General features: G+C 43.0%; 1 protein-coding gene across 3 annotated transcripts in view; it reads left to right on the forward strand.

The window, feature by feature from the left end:
* lekr1 (leucine, glutamate and lysine rich 1) overlaps positions 1-15,281 on the forward strand; it is a 77,904-nt gene that overhangs the window by 41,162 nt on the left and 21,461 nt on the right. For 2 of the 3 annotated variants that reach the window (XM_043232835.1, XM_043232834.1), the window contains exons 8-9: positions 4,998-5,063; positions 9,409-9,591. In XM_043232835.1, coding sequence (XP_043088770.1) covers positions 4,998-5,063; positions 9,409-9,591 — 249 coding nt within the window. The remainder of the gene's footprint in view (positions 1-4,997; positions 5,064-9,408; positions 9,592-15,281) is intronic. The other variant, XM_043232836.1, reaches the window with a different exon arrangement.

Here is a 15,281-nt window from a genome sequence, read left to right on the forward strand (position 1 = left end):
TGTATTTTTGTATTCAAAAAAACAAACAAACAAAAAAACCTCTTGCAGACCCTTAACTTTAATAATTCATGAGAACATAAATAAATATGAATCTATTTTTGTGTGCTGTTTTCGAGATCTAACCTCATTTAAAACATCCACATGTCCCATGATTCAAATTCTCATCATAGTTCATCCAAGAAATGATAATCCTGTCACTTTCACGTCACAGCAAACCTATATGACTGATTTTGTTTTGCTGAACACAAAAGAACACACAAGTTTATCCGTAAAATGAAAGTCAGTGGGTTTAAATATTGTTTTAGGCACCTTTGGCATTCTTTATATGGACAAAACTTCATCATATCTTTTTTGGAACACCATATGGGTGAATAAATGATTAAATAATGAAAGAATCTAATTTTTTTTCTGTGGAATAGCTTCACCACAATTTAAGTTACACAAGCAAACAAGCCAAGAATAACACCTGAATTATTGAACTTTCTCAGTAAAGAAACTCCAATGACTTTTTTTTTCAGGAGGGAACTTTAGACCTTATGAATTATATGCGCTTCAGCTTCTCTCAAACAGCATGACGTGTGTGTTTTCAGATGTTTGTGCCAAAGCTTTGATATCTCCATATCAGGGAAGAAAGAGCAGTGTTTGTATGCAGCATGTGTTCCCAAGACAACCACGCCACCTCTAACCCTATTTCAGACACGCATATCACACATCTGCTGAGCCGGTTTGTTTCCCTGGATACACTGATACATGTCAGAAATAGTTAGGGGCTATTTAAAATGCACATGGGGTGACACGACACCAATGTGATCAACCTGCAGGGCAAGAAAGTGGAAAAGAGCAAAGCTGAAACAGATAAAGAGGATGATCGCTTTTGTAAATGATGTGGACCTGGTGGAATATTAAGTAGAGTGTAAAGCTAAGAAAAAATGTGATATGCAAAACATTTCACTGGACCTTCTCAGCTGCAGTTTAGATGTCATGCATTTTTCAGACTATTCCCTCCTGAACAAACTAAAAAACACACAGTACCTGGTCTTGCATGTGTCACGACGCTCCTGAGCGCAAATGATAGCTCTCTAAGAAACAGACTCTATTAGTATATATAAAGCACATATTCTACATCCCTAGTCCTACCCAGAATCCTAAACTTACCAACTACCTTACTTGTAGTCAATCATACCTGTCAACACTCCTGTTTTTCCCGGGAGTCTCCCGTATTTCACAGCCATCTCCCGCCGCCTCCTTTTTGTCATTTCTCCCCTGCACACTCCCGTCATTTTTATGGCCTAAACCTAGTTATTTGGATAATCGCATCGCTATTTTATTCCAAAGTTGCCCAGTTGCCAGATCTCGTATGAAATGTAACATAAGATTTTTAAAACATTTATGACCTCAACCTGGCAACCTACAAACTAAATGATTTTTGAGCGGGTATTAGATGCAGAGGGAAGCTGGATCTGTCCTCAGTGGTAGAAATTGAAGAAGAAGAAGTCAGGTGGTGTAATTACCTCCAGTGTGTTTAACTGACGTGTGGTGTTTCTGGTTAATAAATAAATCATATAAATAAATAAATATAAATGTACTAGGAATAGCTAATAAGTCAGATTAATAAGTCACATTATTGTCATTCTTTTTATTTTTAGTAATTAAATGTGTAAAAAAATGCAATATCAAAATTCTATATACATGCTGTCATAATTTCCTCCTATACATATCTATATCTGTTCTATTTGCTTAATCTATCTATTGAGACTGAATCTAGATCAGAATTGATTTATCTGAGTCGTTTCTCAAAATAGCACATCTCTTTTCAACAAGTTGCATGATTTGGGGGATCATTCCCAAATGGTGTTCGCTAGTGTTCACCCGGGTTTGATGAAAGAGTGACTTTTTATTTCCTTCGATCCCGACCCGTCCGTTCTTTGGTGAGTTACAGATCGCGTTCTTGTTTTCAGGTCCGCTTGACCTGACAGCCATCAAGTTTTCATCCAAACGGAGACGTCCATCTTTAACATGTTGATTCCATAATCGCTTTCTCTTTCTCTCTCATTCCCTTTTCCTCTCCCCCTCGCTCTTATCTCTAGTGTCACAGAGATCCAGGGGAAATGAAAGGTTATCTTAACCCGCTGTCAGATAGCAGTGTGTCACAGAGCTCGGGGAAACCTTCGGGCAACCATAATAAACAAAGTAAGAAAGGTCCATAAGACTCATCAATCCCCTAAACAGCGGCAGATACCGGCTCAGCTGCGAGACTCGTACTCCCCTGACTCTCTCCAGACTGGCGTTGAGGGAGCCCATGGTGCAGGGTGAGGAGCGCTAGCGTGAGAGGGTGAAAAATATTTGCAAGTCGGGGTGGGCTGATGTGGGGGATGCAGAAGGTTTAACAGTTGACAGACGAAACCCGCGGGGAATCCGTACCGCGCTGACCTTGAGAGAGAATCTGAGAAACTAGAGAACGAGGGAATGAGACGGAGAGCGAGAGAGCGATTGTTATTCAGCTTAGCAATGCAGGGATTTCTCTGCTATGTTGTGCTTAACATCAGGCCCCAGGAGCCTCGGTCAGCTGGTGTGGATGTTTTGCAGAGGGCAAGGAAAGAAGAAAGAGGAGAGGAGGGTTTCCGTTTATTAGAAACCAGGCTGAGACATGCGAGGTCTGCGCTCATGTCCTGATCGACAGGAAGGTCAGTCTGAGAGCCAGAGGGAGAATTTGTCTGAGGAGCCTGCGTGTGAACTTATCTGGGTTGAGTGTTGGTGTGTGGGTGTGAAGCAGACAGATTTTACCTTCATCGCGGGGACGAGGGATGCAGCAACACATACCAGCACCGATGATTATTTTCACGTTAAATGGCAGAGTTCTATACGGTTTCGAGTATTATTAGCCGTCTATAACACGAAAATTAGCACATTTTCTTCCTTCTTCAGACTATTTGAAAGAATACGCGTGTTTATTTTATCACACTTTATTTATTGAGACTGTAGATTATACCAAACTTTCCATTTTCTTCACAGAATAGGTAAGCAAATGAAGCAGCTTTGTTAAATCACAGAACATTACATCTTCTAGTGTCCCTTTAACATGTCAACAACTAATCTGGTATGTGCACTTCGCAAAAAAACGTAATCAATAGTAACATTAAACAGATTTTGGGCTTAATATTAAGAAATGTGCATTGTGCACAAAAATTGCTTTTATTTTCAGATTTCTGTTCTGTGAATGTATGCAAATTAGCGCACACTTAATTAGATAATGTATCATTTGCATGTTTAAACTTGCAAAAAAACCCAAAACAATAGTCTTAGGCCACAAGTCCACCGAAGCGTTTTTCGCATATTTTTAAAGTTGTTCTCAATGGGAACGCCACGTTTTTTAAAACGCCCAAGCACTGAGCATCTTTTCGCGATCGGGGCGTTTTTTTCAGCGCCGAGAGTTGAAGATAAAACTCTGCTCGTCAACCGACTAGTCAACCGACCAATCACAGTGGCGCACTACAGCTGAACAACAATGGAGAAGTTAATATAGCTTGTCTCAGAGTATTTATTTCTTTACTAGGTCAATTTGACAGATTATTGTTGCGAAACAAGGCTCGGAGAAACATTTCATTTGCGACGCATTTGCCGTTAATTCAGCGGATATTACGTATCATAGCAACCGCATTGTCTCAAGGGAAAAAACAGCTGAGCATTTTCAGCAGAGCGCCTGCCGTTTTCAGCTGACAGAAAAATGCCTCCGTGGACACGAGGCCTTAACGTACTATGATACTCAACCAGGGAAAGCAACCTTAAAAGTTTTACCCTATGCACTTGTAGGGCTTCTAAATATTTCCATATACATATATATTAATTAAAAAATGTGTCATGTGAAGAAAAGCCCTTGATACATGTACTAAATAATCTTATAATCTTAAGAAAAAAGGCATTTACTTAGAGGGTTAGAAAGAAATGATTATTATTTGAAATTCTCGTAAATTGAATTAAACGGTAATACCCCACCAAGAAAGGAAAGCACGCATGTACATGTGCAGCAAATGTTTGGACGATGCACGACGCGATTGTTAGACTAGCATGCAGAATTCGAGAACGTCACGGTGAATTAATGAGCTGAAGCACTGACAGAGTGATAGACACACATGTAAACACTGTCTGGCACGCATTAAACGAAAGCACGCTCATACACACGCAGGCACACAAAAGCCCCCCCGTTAGCATATTAATAGTCCCGATTAGCCAGACTCCTGACTTGCGGCAACGAAGTTCGGTCCACTTTGCAGATGAAGAGGCCTTCTATATGACATCTAGGTGCGGGTAAATCTGCACAAAAATAAATTGAACATTAATAGAATTCCGTAGAAAAAACATCTCTGTCAGAGGCAGCGCATTAAAACAATTGTGGATTAGCGGAAATGTTTGAATACCATTCAAATAATTGAAGCCGCAAAAACTCTGCCAAATCCCGAGATTAGTTCTTCCTCACCGGAGCTCATCATAATAACATAATATCACTTGGCGCCACTATAGCTTTAATTCTGTGTTTTATTAAACTCCAACGTTCGCTCTTGTCGCTTCTGCGCTCGCTAACCAAGTTTCACATTATTACTCAAACTACGGAGGGATATTACAACAAAAAAAAAAAACCCCGTAACACTTAACAGCTGTATGTCAGATTGTGTTTCCATCTCTTTTCCACCTGCTTTCTTTCTTTTTCACCTTCTCCCTCTCACTCGGTGAGATTTCAACACCCGTTATAGCCTCGATGGTACCTGTTAACTTCACACGCGGACGTGCCCCGGGCCACGCTCGTTTACACGCCATTGTTTAGCTGCTCACGCCGAGTTGCTGGTGTTAGAAGCGGATGCCAGAGGGACACGCTCGGGTGACTTTTTGGGAGAGGGGGAGATTTTTTCGGTATCTCTCGCGCTCACAGGCAATAGAGGAAAGAGAGAACAGATGTCAGCGGCCGCTGCTTTAAATAAAAACACATCTCCGTTGTCTTGCAGGATGAAGTCGGCGGAGAAGGAGGGTCTGAGAGCGTTGTGGAGCGGGCAGACGGACGCTGTCGAGAGGTACATCCATAGCACAGAGAAGTCGCTAATATCTCAGTGTCACAAACCGCGTAACCTCTTAAACGCAAAATCAGTACTTGTGCCGAATCTACAAAACCATACACTAATTGTTGACTCAGTTTTCGATTTCCTAAGACACAACATGCAACTCATAAATAATTTATCAGGAATTATGGCAAAGGTGTTTGCAAACGTTGAGATGTGTTTGTGATCTTTTGAATGCTGTTCTTCATTTTGTGCGTGCAGTTCTTGGATTGGTGTGTACAGTTTTGAAGAAGAAAAAAAAAGAGGCCACTGAGAAAGAAACAAAACTGTAAAGTCAAAATTACGGTCTGCAACCAAAAGCGGCAATGAACTCTAAATGAAATAATATAATAAATTATATGTTCTAAATGATTTATATCAGTGCCGTCAATCATGATTAATCGCAAAAGTTTCTATTTACTCGATGTATGTGTGTTTAGATAAATACACAATCATATTTAAGAAATATGGTACATTTATATATAAAATCTATTTATATGTGATATATGTAAACGCATGCAAAATATATGCCGTATGTGTGTGTATTTATATATAGAAATTGCGATTAATCGCATCCAAATTAACAGTTTTTGTTTACATGTGTGTATACTGTGTTTATTTATTATGTATATATTAATACAAACACACATGAATGTAGATCAGAAAAAATCTGTTATGTTTATATATTAAATCTATTTTTATAATATAAAATAAAATGTAAATAATATAAAATGTAAATAATAACCTTTATTTTGGATATCATTAATCATGAAAAAATTGTATATATAATATATTAATAAAAATTAAAAAATAGCTGTAATAGTCTCAGTCAAGTTTAATATGTTACCAGCTCATTCTAATTCTATTTTTAGGCTTTTTATGTGAAGTAAACACAAAAGTCGGCAAATGTATTAGCAAATATAATTTTCCTAGGTTCAAAAAAAGCAGATTCGCACAAACACTGAACTTCGCACAAACACATGGACCAGGAAGTTATAAATAGAGCCACGTCGAGCTTCTTTGGTCACATTTTGTGTGTTTTGATTGATGTCACGGTCCACTAAACTGTGCACAACCATGAACTATTGTGCATTTGTTTGAGTAGGGTGTGTTCTTGTGTTTGTCTGTGTAGAAGTGCGGTGAGTGTGTGTCTGTGTGTTTATGCGCGGCGGAGACAGAGTTTGTTAGTGTCTGTCAGTCATCTGTAAGCATCTCAGTGGATTGATACACATTCCTGGATGTGGTTTGGAGTGCCGTGTGCTGTTTGTCACAATTGCTCGGCAGTCTGAAGAAAGGACGGCATGCTGGTAAAGAAGGGTTGAAAAGGCCTGAAAGCTTTTCACGGAGGGCAAAGTGACCTCAGTCATGAAGAGACACTGGAGAACTCCACAAATTCCGTTTCCCATTACAGCCATAAAGCATGTTTTTTTAAAAAAAATATCATGTTTCTACATTAGATGTTAAGAAGAAGTTAAATCTCATTCGGTACAAATAAAACTACAAATACTTTTCTTTTATGTATATCGAAATATGAGTTTATGAGTAGCTATACTCTATGTATGTGTGTGTATATATATATATATATATATATATATATATATATATATATATATATATATATATATATATATATATTTCTACACACAAAGTTCAAAAGAACAGCATTCATTTGAAACAGGAATATTTTGTACCATTATAAATGGTCACAAATAAATAAATAGAAAGAAAAAAAGGAAGATAAAGATTTTTTTAAAACAAAACAATTAGGCAGTTTTCGCGATACAGCTTCAAAAATGGCAACCTGCAAATAAAATGATCAGCAAATGAAAGTTTGAAGTTTGCCGTCAGGTTCTGGCTCTGCTTCGTACCTGTGGAAACTGACTAGTGCCTCAAAAAGAGGGTAAAGGACAGAAGAGAGAGATGAGAGAAAGGTGAAAGAAGACCCGATGCCTTTGAGCTCAGAAAGGAGCAGGTATGTGGGTGATGTTCTCCGCTCTGAGGTCTTAAACCCTCCCCCTCTCTCCGTGTATCACAGCTCTGCTTCACACGGAGTGATATTGTATAGATATTAAATTCTGTAATGTGTCAGCAGGCTTAAGCTACGTGTGAAGCTCTGTGATGGCAGATGGAAGCACTTCCCACTCACGGGGCTTCGGGTTTCAGAACTTCCCGCACCTCACACACACACACGCACACACTTCACATCTCGGTTTTCAAAGCCCCTTTAATTTTCACCATCCCAAAGGAGCCACGATATCTGCAAAGTAGACTCATATGTCACAGGCGCTAATGATTTATTCTGATGACAGATATCAGACTGAATCTATTTTAAATCCGACCCCTGTCATCTTTAACCACGGTTCTCACTCTTCTTTACTTAAAAAGTACAGTATGAAAGAGTGACTCCTCGACTCTGCAACGCCCACGGAGAAGCCCATGTGCTCCCCACATTGCTTTCATTTCGTATTTAACTTTATAGCGAACATATGTTAAGCTTCAGCATTTCATTTATTGTTTAGGCATTCCAAAGCAGCCAGTGTGTACTTTGGGAAAATGTTTTATCCGCAACCTTCAAGCATACCAAAAAAATCCACAGATGTGAGCGTGCCTGTGGGATGGCGCTTATCTTCGTCAGACTTGAGGACATTAGCTCAGATCTAAGGCCATGCCACCCTCTTTTGTTTTTCCTCAGAAGAGCCCCGAAGAGATCTTCTGCTGCGCTGTCTTCTGAAGGAAACGGCCTGATCTTTAACGATAACTGTGCCGCATGGGAAGTGTGCCATTATCACACCTTTTCCTAAAGCGTCTTCCTCAATCGGGGGAGAGGAGGCTGGAAGCTAACGGATAAGATCTTCTGTGTTTGGGAATTTCCTACTTTTGTCCTGCGGGGAAAAGATAAAGGGAGAAAAACAGCAATGGGATGGTTTCGGCAGGTAAAGGAAGCCTGTGTGAAATGCGAAGAAGAACTTTTCGTCTTATTGTCCGTGGGCCTACAGCAGTGGTAAAATCCAGCAGTCCCGCAATCTTAGAACCGCATTTCTGTGACCCTTTCGTTTTGTGACAGTGCCACCTACAGAACTGGATGGCTGAAAAAAGCGCAAACATGGCAGTATTCCTATCAAATACTAACAACTTATGAATTTAATGTTGTATTTCACCCAAATAGCTACTTTAGAGCACACACGTTTTTTAATAAGAATACATGCAACCCGGAATTTCTGTTAGGGCGAAACTCGAATTGAGTTATTCATTGCGTTTACCAACAGAAACCTGTTGGGTTTGAAAGTGACTAATGTGTGAGCTGTGCTTTAGACTTTACTAACAATAGACAATGGATCTTTTTCCACATTAATATGTGTAAGCAAATGAGTAACTTCCAATTCTGGTTAAATTGTTTAACTGTAAGGTGGCAATAAGTGACTGTCTTTATGAATAATTAACTTTTTATCTTTATATTCCAACTTATTAATTCAGAACGTGACTTTATGACTTCATTCTCACAATTTGGCCATTATATCTAGCAAATTCTGATTATGAATTAAGGACAAACTACTTGTCGCTCTCTCGCTTGTGACTATAGTTTTTTTTCCAGCACTTTTTATGCACTATCCATCTTTTTCTCAGAATTGACAAACATGCTATTTTTGAGTTAAGCTGAGTTCTGGAATAGGAGAAATATTATGAGTTCTGGAATAGGAGAAATAAAGTTGCATTTGTTGGAAGAAAGATCAGAATTGTGAGATAAAACAGGTAAAAGTTATAGGTTTATAAAAAGTATGTCAAGCTATAACTGTAGTGATAATCATCTATACATTGTTCTTTGACTGATGACAGTATTCTATAACAATATTTATTTATTTTTGGGTTTATTTTGTGGGTTTATGACCTTATGACTGGAGCCAGTCACCTGGGGGATTTTAACTGTCTGTTCATTGAAGAATCCTAAAAAGGCATTTTGGTTTCTACAAAACATGCGTAAAATGTGCCACAACCGATAACCCATTATTTGTTTGTACTCATGTTTTGTTTTTGCCTAGCAACATGTACTAATGTCAACTCTGTTGGAAACAACTGTGAATGTTAAGAAATGTCGAAATCCGCTAAGACAACCAGCACGTCATCATCCAAAACACAACGTATGCTAATCTTTTCAGCGGGATAGCGTGTATGTACGCAGCATGCACCGAGGCAGCACTCTTGGTTTCAGAACAGAGCTGTTTATTTTGCGTGTGCGCAGATGTGTGCAGATATCTAGCTTTCATGTGGGTGTAAATGGTTGCATGTGTCGTGAGTCAGTGTGCGTTCACGCTTTCCCCTAAAGGCTGTCCCGAGACCTGAGGGAAAAGGAGGAGAGCCGGTTGTCATGTCAACAACGATGCGAGTCCATGCAGAAGCAGCTGTCGGTGTGGCAACAGAAAGAGGAGGAGGTGACCCGGAGACTAGAACGGGCAGAGGGCGAGGTGAAGGACCTGAGAGCAGCCCGATCCACTTTACTGCAGGAGAGGTTTGTCAGACAAACACACTCCACAGCAGGAGAGAACAAACTGCGTTGCTCGCTTCGCACAGATACACGCGCTTTCAGCCACACTACAGCTGTAAAGCTTTTTCTGTTGCATCCCTCCATCCCACCTGCTCCTCTAAATAGTCTGTCGGCATGTCGGGACCCGTAGGATATGACTCACTGTTTGCGAACCTGTTTCCTCTCTATCTGTCTTCATTTGCAATGGTAAAAACAAACCACCAAAAGCTATTACACAGAAGCTGTGCTCCATCTAAAGCTGTGTTTAAGGTGTGTTATGTGAAGCAGAGTGTGGGCCTGTTCACGTGGACGTGTTTTCGAGTGAAAAATTGGATTGGGGAAGGGGGACTTTTTTTTTTAAAGTTGTACTTATTTTAAGCCGAACGCCACATTTTTAGAACCCTGGGCTAACTTCACTAACAGCTTTCTCCGTTTTGCCACCGGTGGAGAATTGGTTCCTTGACACTCGCCTTTGGCTTGCTCAGCTGAACGATTGAAATGACTTCAGCTCGAAAAAAATAAAGAAAATACACGAGAGCACAACGTCTAGAGCAAGTTCACTTTGAAACAAAAAATGGAAAAGCATCACAGTGGAATGCAAAAAAAATGCATTTTTGCATTTTACCGTGCTGCTTTTCCATTGTTTTGTCGTAAGTATGCCTTGGACAGATATGTTTGACTGCTACGCTCGGGTCTCTAAAATGCGACATTTATTTCGTTCTAAGTATATTACAAATGCAGTTAAATATTTGTGCACTAAATACACTAGGTGTGCACTAAACTGGTACGGTATGCTTAAAATCTGCTAAATAGAAACTAGCTTTGTATTTAATGCACTTTAATTGTGCGGGAGGTAGTGCTGAGGTCCAGCTAAACATATGCTGAAGTGTATTTCATTGTGCTAAAATGGAACTGCTATTTGCAAGAATACTACACAATAATTGTCACGTTCCCCGGACTTTGTTATTGTTTTCGTCTCGTGCCATGTGTTCCCTGTGCCCTGCCTTTCCTCCATGTTAATTGTATGATTGTCTGCAGCCGTGTCTCGTCAGTGTTGTCAATTACCTCGTGTATTTAAGTCCTGTGTTTTGAGTTCTGTTTGTCCGAGCGTCGAGGTCCTTACCTGATGTCTACCCCTGTGTTTATCCTGCCTGCCTGTTCGACCTGCCTGTCTGTATATCCTTTATTTTGCCTTTTGAGATTAAATCCATTTAAGTTTATTCTAAGCCTCGTGTCATCCGTCCCGCGAAGGCGCAACCGTGACAGAACGCTCGGACCCTTAAAGAAGTAAATAGCGGCGTATTTTCCCCCTTATTTTTTTTGTTTTTGTTTGCCATGTTTGCCCAGTTTAAAGACCCAAACTTCCTCATCCGCCTGCTGGAGCAGGGGGATTGCTCTCTCGAGGACTATACAGAACTATTCCTCGAACTGGCCAACGACTCGCTACTACCGGACTGCTCTCTGCTCGAACTCTATTTCCGCGGACTTAACACCTCCAGCCAAGCGCAGCTGTCCGGGAGCGGTCCTCGAGAGAGCCTCGCCGCATACGTCGAGTGGGTGCTGGTGTCCTGCAAATCAACCATGATGGTTGCGCCTGAGGACAACGACACCAGCCCCACTCCAGATCCAGAGCCTAGCCCATCCCTTCACCGCATGGTCGAGCCCCAGCCTGAGCCCACTGCTGACACGGGGGCGGAGTCGAGCGCGACCACGGACCCATCGCCAGAGAGAGCGACAGAGCCGTGGAGCGTAACAGGACCCGAGCCGTGATACGTCCAGACCAGGTGCGCGAGCCAGCAACGGAGCTCCCCGCGGTGGAGACAGCCGACTGCGATGAGAGCGCGGAGTGGAGCTCCGCCTACTGCACATCGGCTGAGGATGAGCTGATCATCCACCTGGGGCTGCTGGATCTGCAAAGGGAGCTGGATGATGTAGACTTGGGCTTGGACTTAGACTGGGCACCTCCCCTGTATCCTGAGTTCCTGTTCCCGTTCAGCTACCCAGTAAGCCCGCTGGTTCCGCCCAGCCGTCCCGTTAGCCCGCTGGTTCCGCCCAGCCGTCCCGTTAGCTCGCTGGTTCCGCCCAGCCGTCCCGTTAGCTCGCTGGTTCCGCCCAGCCGTCCCGTTAGCTCGCTGGTTCCGCCCAGCCGTCCCGTTAGCTCGCTGGTTCCGCCCAGCCGTCCCGCTAGCTCGCTGGTTCCGCCCAGCCGTCCCGCTAGCTCGCTGGTTTCCGCCCAGCCGTCCCGTTAGCCCGCTGGTTCCGCCCAGCCGTCCCGTTAGCCCGCTGGTTCCGCCCAGCCGTCCCGTTAGCCCGCTGGTTCCGCCCAGCCGTCCCGTTCCTGTGCCCGCGCCACGTGCGCTCCCTCCAGTGCCCGCGCCACGTGCGCTCCCTCCAGTGCCCGCGCCACGTGCGCTCCCTCCAGTGCCCGCGCCACGTGCGCTCCCTCCTGTGCCCGCGCCCCGTGCGCTCCGTCCCGCTTCCTGTGCCCGCGCCCGTGCGCGCCGTCCCGCTTCCTGTGCCCGCGCCCTGTGCGCTTCCTCCAGTGCCGCCTCAAGTTTTCCCACCCTCCCACCCTTGCCACACCACGTCGATGGATCCCAGCAGCCCCTGCGCTCATCCTCAGCTCACCATCCGGAGCTCGCCACGGGTCTGCCGGTCTCCATCGCCGCCGAGGGTGAAGGATCCTCGCCTCGCCGTCCTGCCTCCGAGACCCAGACTCTCCTCGGCTCGTGACCCGCCGGCTCCCCTGGGCTCCTAGCTCCCTCCTCTACACCGTGGTCCGTCAGTCCACCAGCTCCACCAGGCTCCATCGTCCCTCCGGCTCCGCCTTGGTCTGTCGTCGACCATCCGTCGCCTCGGGATTCCTCTCCTCCGGCTTCGCCTCGTCCCTCCATCCCACCGGCTCTGTCAGGCTCCTCCTTCCCTCCGGCTTCACCTCAGTCCTCAGTCGCTCTGGCTCCGCCCGCCCTTCCCGCCCCCGTCCTCCGTGTCAGTCGCCTAAGCCTGCGGCGTCGCCTTGGACCTCCAGCGCCTCGACGTCACCCTGGCTCTTCGGCTCTCCGTCTCTGCCTCAGTCTCCTCCACCACCTGCTCCGCCGCCGTCGGTCGGCCCCATGGAGTCGATGGCTGCTCCTCCTCCATGGCTCCTCCCTCCGTCGGCTCCACCTTGGACCACCATAGCTGGGCTCTGGATCTCCTCCTGCTCCGGACTCCTCCTGTCTCCTTCCTGGCTCCTCCCTCCGTCGGCCCCACCGTGGACCACCATAGCTGGGCTCTGGATCTCCTCCTGCTCCGGACTCCTCCTGTCTCCTCCCTGGCTCCTCCCTCCATCTACACCTCCTTGGACCCTTCTGCCTTCTGCCTGCCCCATCCTGGCGATCCGTCCTCCACCAGAACCTCCTCCCAAGACCCGGTATCCCCAAATCCTAGTCATCTCTGTTTTTGTTTGTGTTTGTTTGTTACCCTTTAGGTGCGAGGACGCACCTTCCGGGAGGGGGGGGTAATGTCACGTTCCCCGGACTTTGTTATTGTTTTCGTCTCGTGCCATGTGTTCCCTGTGCCCTGCCTTTCCTCCATGTTAATTGTATGATTGTCTGCAGCCGTGTCTCGTCAGTGTTGTCAATTACCTCGTGTATTTAAGTCCTGTGTTTTGAGTTCTGTTTGTCCGAGCGTCGAGGTCCTTACCTGATGTCTACCCCTGTGTTTATCCTGCCTGCCTGTTCGACCTGCCTGTCTGTATATCCTTTATTTTGCCTTTTGAGATTAAATCCATTTAAGTTTATTCTAAGCCTCGTGTCATCCGTCCCGCGAAGGCTCAACCGTGACAATAATAATACAGTCATCATTTAGAATGAATAATATTAAATACGCATTATGCATTAAGTACTAATATTTTATATCAGAGCATCTTGAGGCATATGTCGGTACAAATATTAATAGATTAAAACTGTACTTAGTATAAAATAGTTCTATTTTAGATATATTACTTTTGAAGAGGGACTGTTTTTAAAAAAGTGGAAAATTATGCTTTTTTTTTATTCTACTTTCTTCCATCTTACGTTTTTACACAGAAGAAGGTGTTTTTTTTGACTGCCCTAGACTGATGCTTTGGGCCATTGCACAGACTTCACACTACATTCTAAAAGTGCAAACCTCAAGTTTAAAGTAAAAAAAAAAAAAAAAAAATATTAAATTCTCCGTGAATGTCTCCTCAGAGTGATTTAGGACTCTTCTATTGTTCTCTTCCACCTGTTCTTCGGTGTAATTCGCATCTGTAGTCTCGTTTATCAGTGTCTAATTTCATAAGTGGCCACCTGTGTCTTGAGATTCAGTTTTTTCTCTCTTTCAGTTGGCTTTCTTACATCCCAGCTGTTTGTGTATTTGGATCTCTGATGTTGTTTGTATACATGTCCCTGAGGTCTAACTGTCTATTAGCAACCGACAGCTTGTCTTCCTTTCGATTACAGCTCACGCTTACCTGTTTACACCTCGGCTGCTGCATGAGCTGATGGTCTTGTTGCCTGCTTTTAGTGAATTCTCATGTTGTCTGATCACCAAAATCCCTCTTCCTCTTTATAAGCGTGCGTATTTCCGGTCCGAATGCATTGTCGATTACCAATCGTCTGTGAACTAGTTCCAAGTATAACAGTAGTAAACTTTAAGTACACAACTAGTTTACAATAATGTGTTTAGCTTGTACTGCAGCTATTCTTATATAGATATACTGATAGTTTATGAATTAAATACTTATAGGAGCGTTTTAGTACACACTGAAGTATAGTCTCAGTAAAGTACTAGTTTAGTAGTTGTATGCTGCAAGTACACTCATAAGCCTTCTTTAAGTCAACTACTATTATGTTCCTATTCAGGTGTTAATTCGTATATATTTTTTTATATCTGAATGGGGTATCTGCTTGTAAACAAAAACATTTTATTCTAGCTTCATGCGTTCTTTTTTTAAAACACTTGAATGTCTGTAAGTTTCATATATAAAATTGTGAACAAAAAGCAATGGAAATGCCAATTCTGGGAGCACAAATATAGCTCAAACATATTTAGAAGTATAAGTCAAGTATACGTCAATGCCATTTTAAGTTACGTAAGGCCCATTTCGTACTAGAGACACTGAAAATAGACAATTCATAAGTAAATGGATTGAACGTTGCCTGAACGCCACGATATAATGACAGCTGTTTATGCATAAAGACGGTCATAATCTGTATATATCTGTGATAAACTGCTCACGTCCAGCATCGTTTCAGTGTGTTAGAAAATTTAGCTCCAATTATCCAGAACAATCTGAGCAGGTACAGTTTGATCCCTGTAATATTTAAGAACAATAACAATGCTACCGTTGATAGATGTCCTAATTGAATGGGAAATTAGGGAAGGTGCAGGATGGAGATCCCACGTGGAGGTGAGTAAGAAAAGCTTAACTATTAACAGAAAAGTTGTTTAGTTTGTGTTCCTTTATATAAATAAAAAGGTCATAATACTGATACTACTAGCTAATTCTAAAAAATAACGTTCTGACTTGATTAAAAATGCTTAACAGCAATAATAAGTATACTAATAAGAGCCAGTGCACACTTCCTCATAACATTGAGGTGGATGGCTCTTGGAAATGTAATGTTATCGCTAGGTGGATCCTGAGCAATCAGGGTGTTGTAAATGGT

Source organism: Puntigrus tetrazona, unplaced genomic scaffold (genome assembly GCF_018831695.1).
Source record: "Puntigrus tetrazona isolate hp1 unplaced genomic scaffold, ASM1883169v1 S000000715, whole genome shotgun sequence".
NCBI lineage: Eukaryota > Metazoa > Chordata > Actinopteri > Cypriniformes > Cyprinidae > Puntigrus > Puntigrus tetrazona.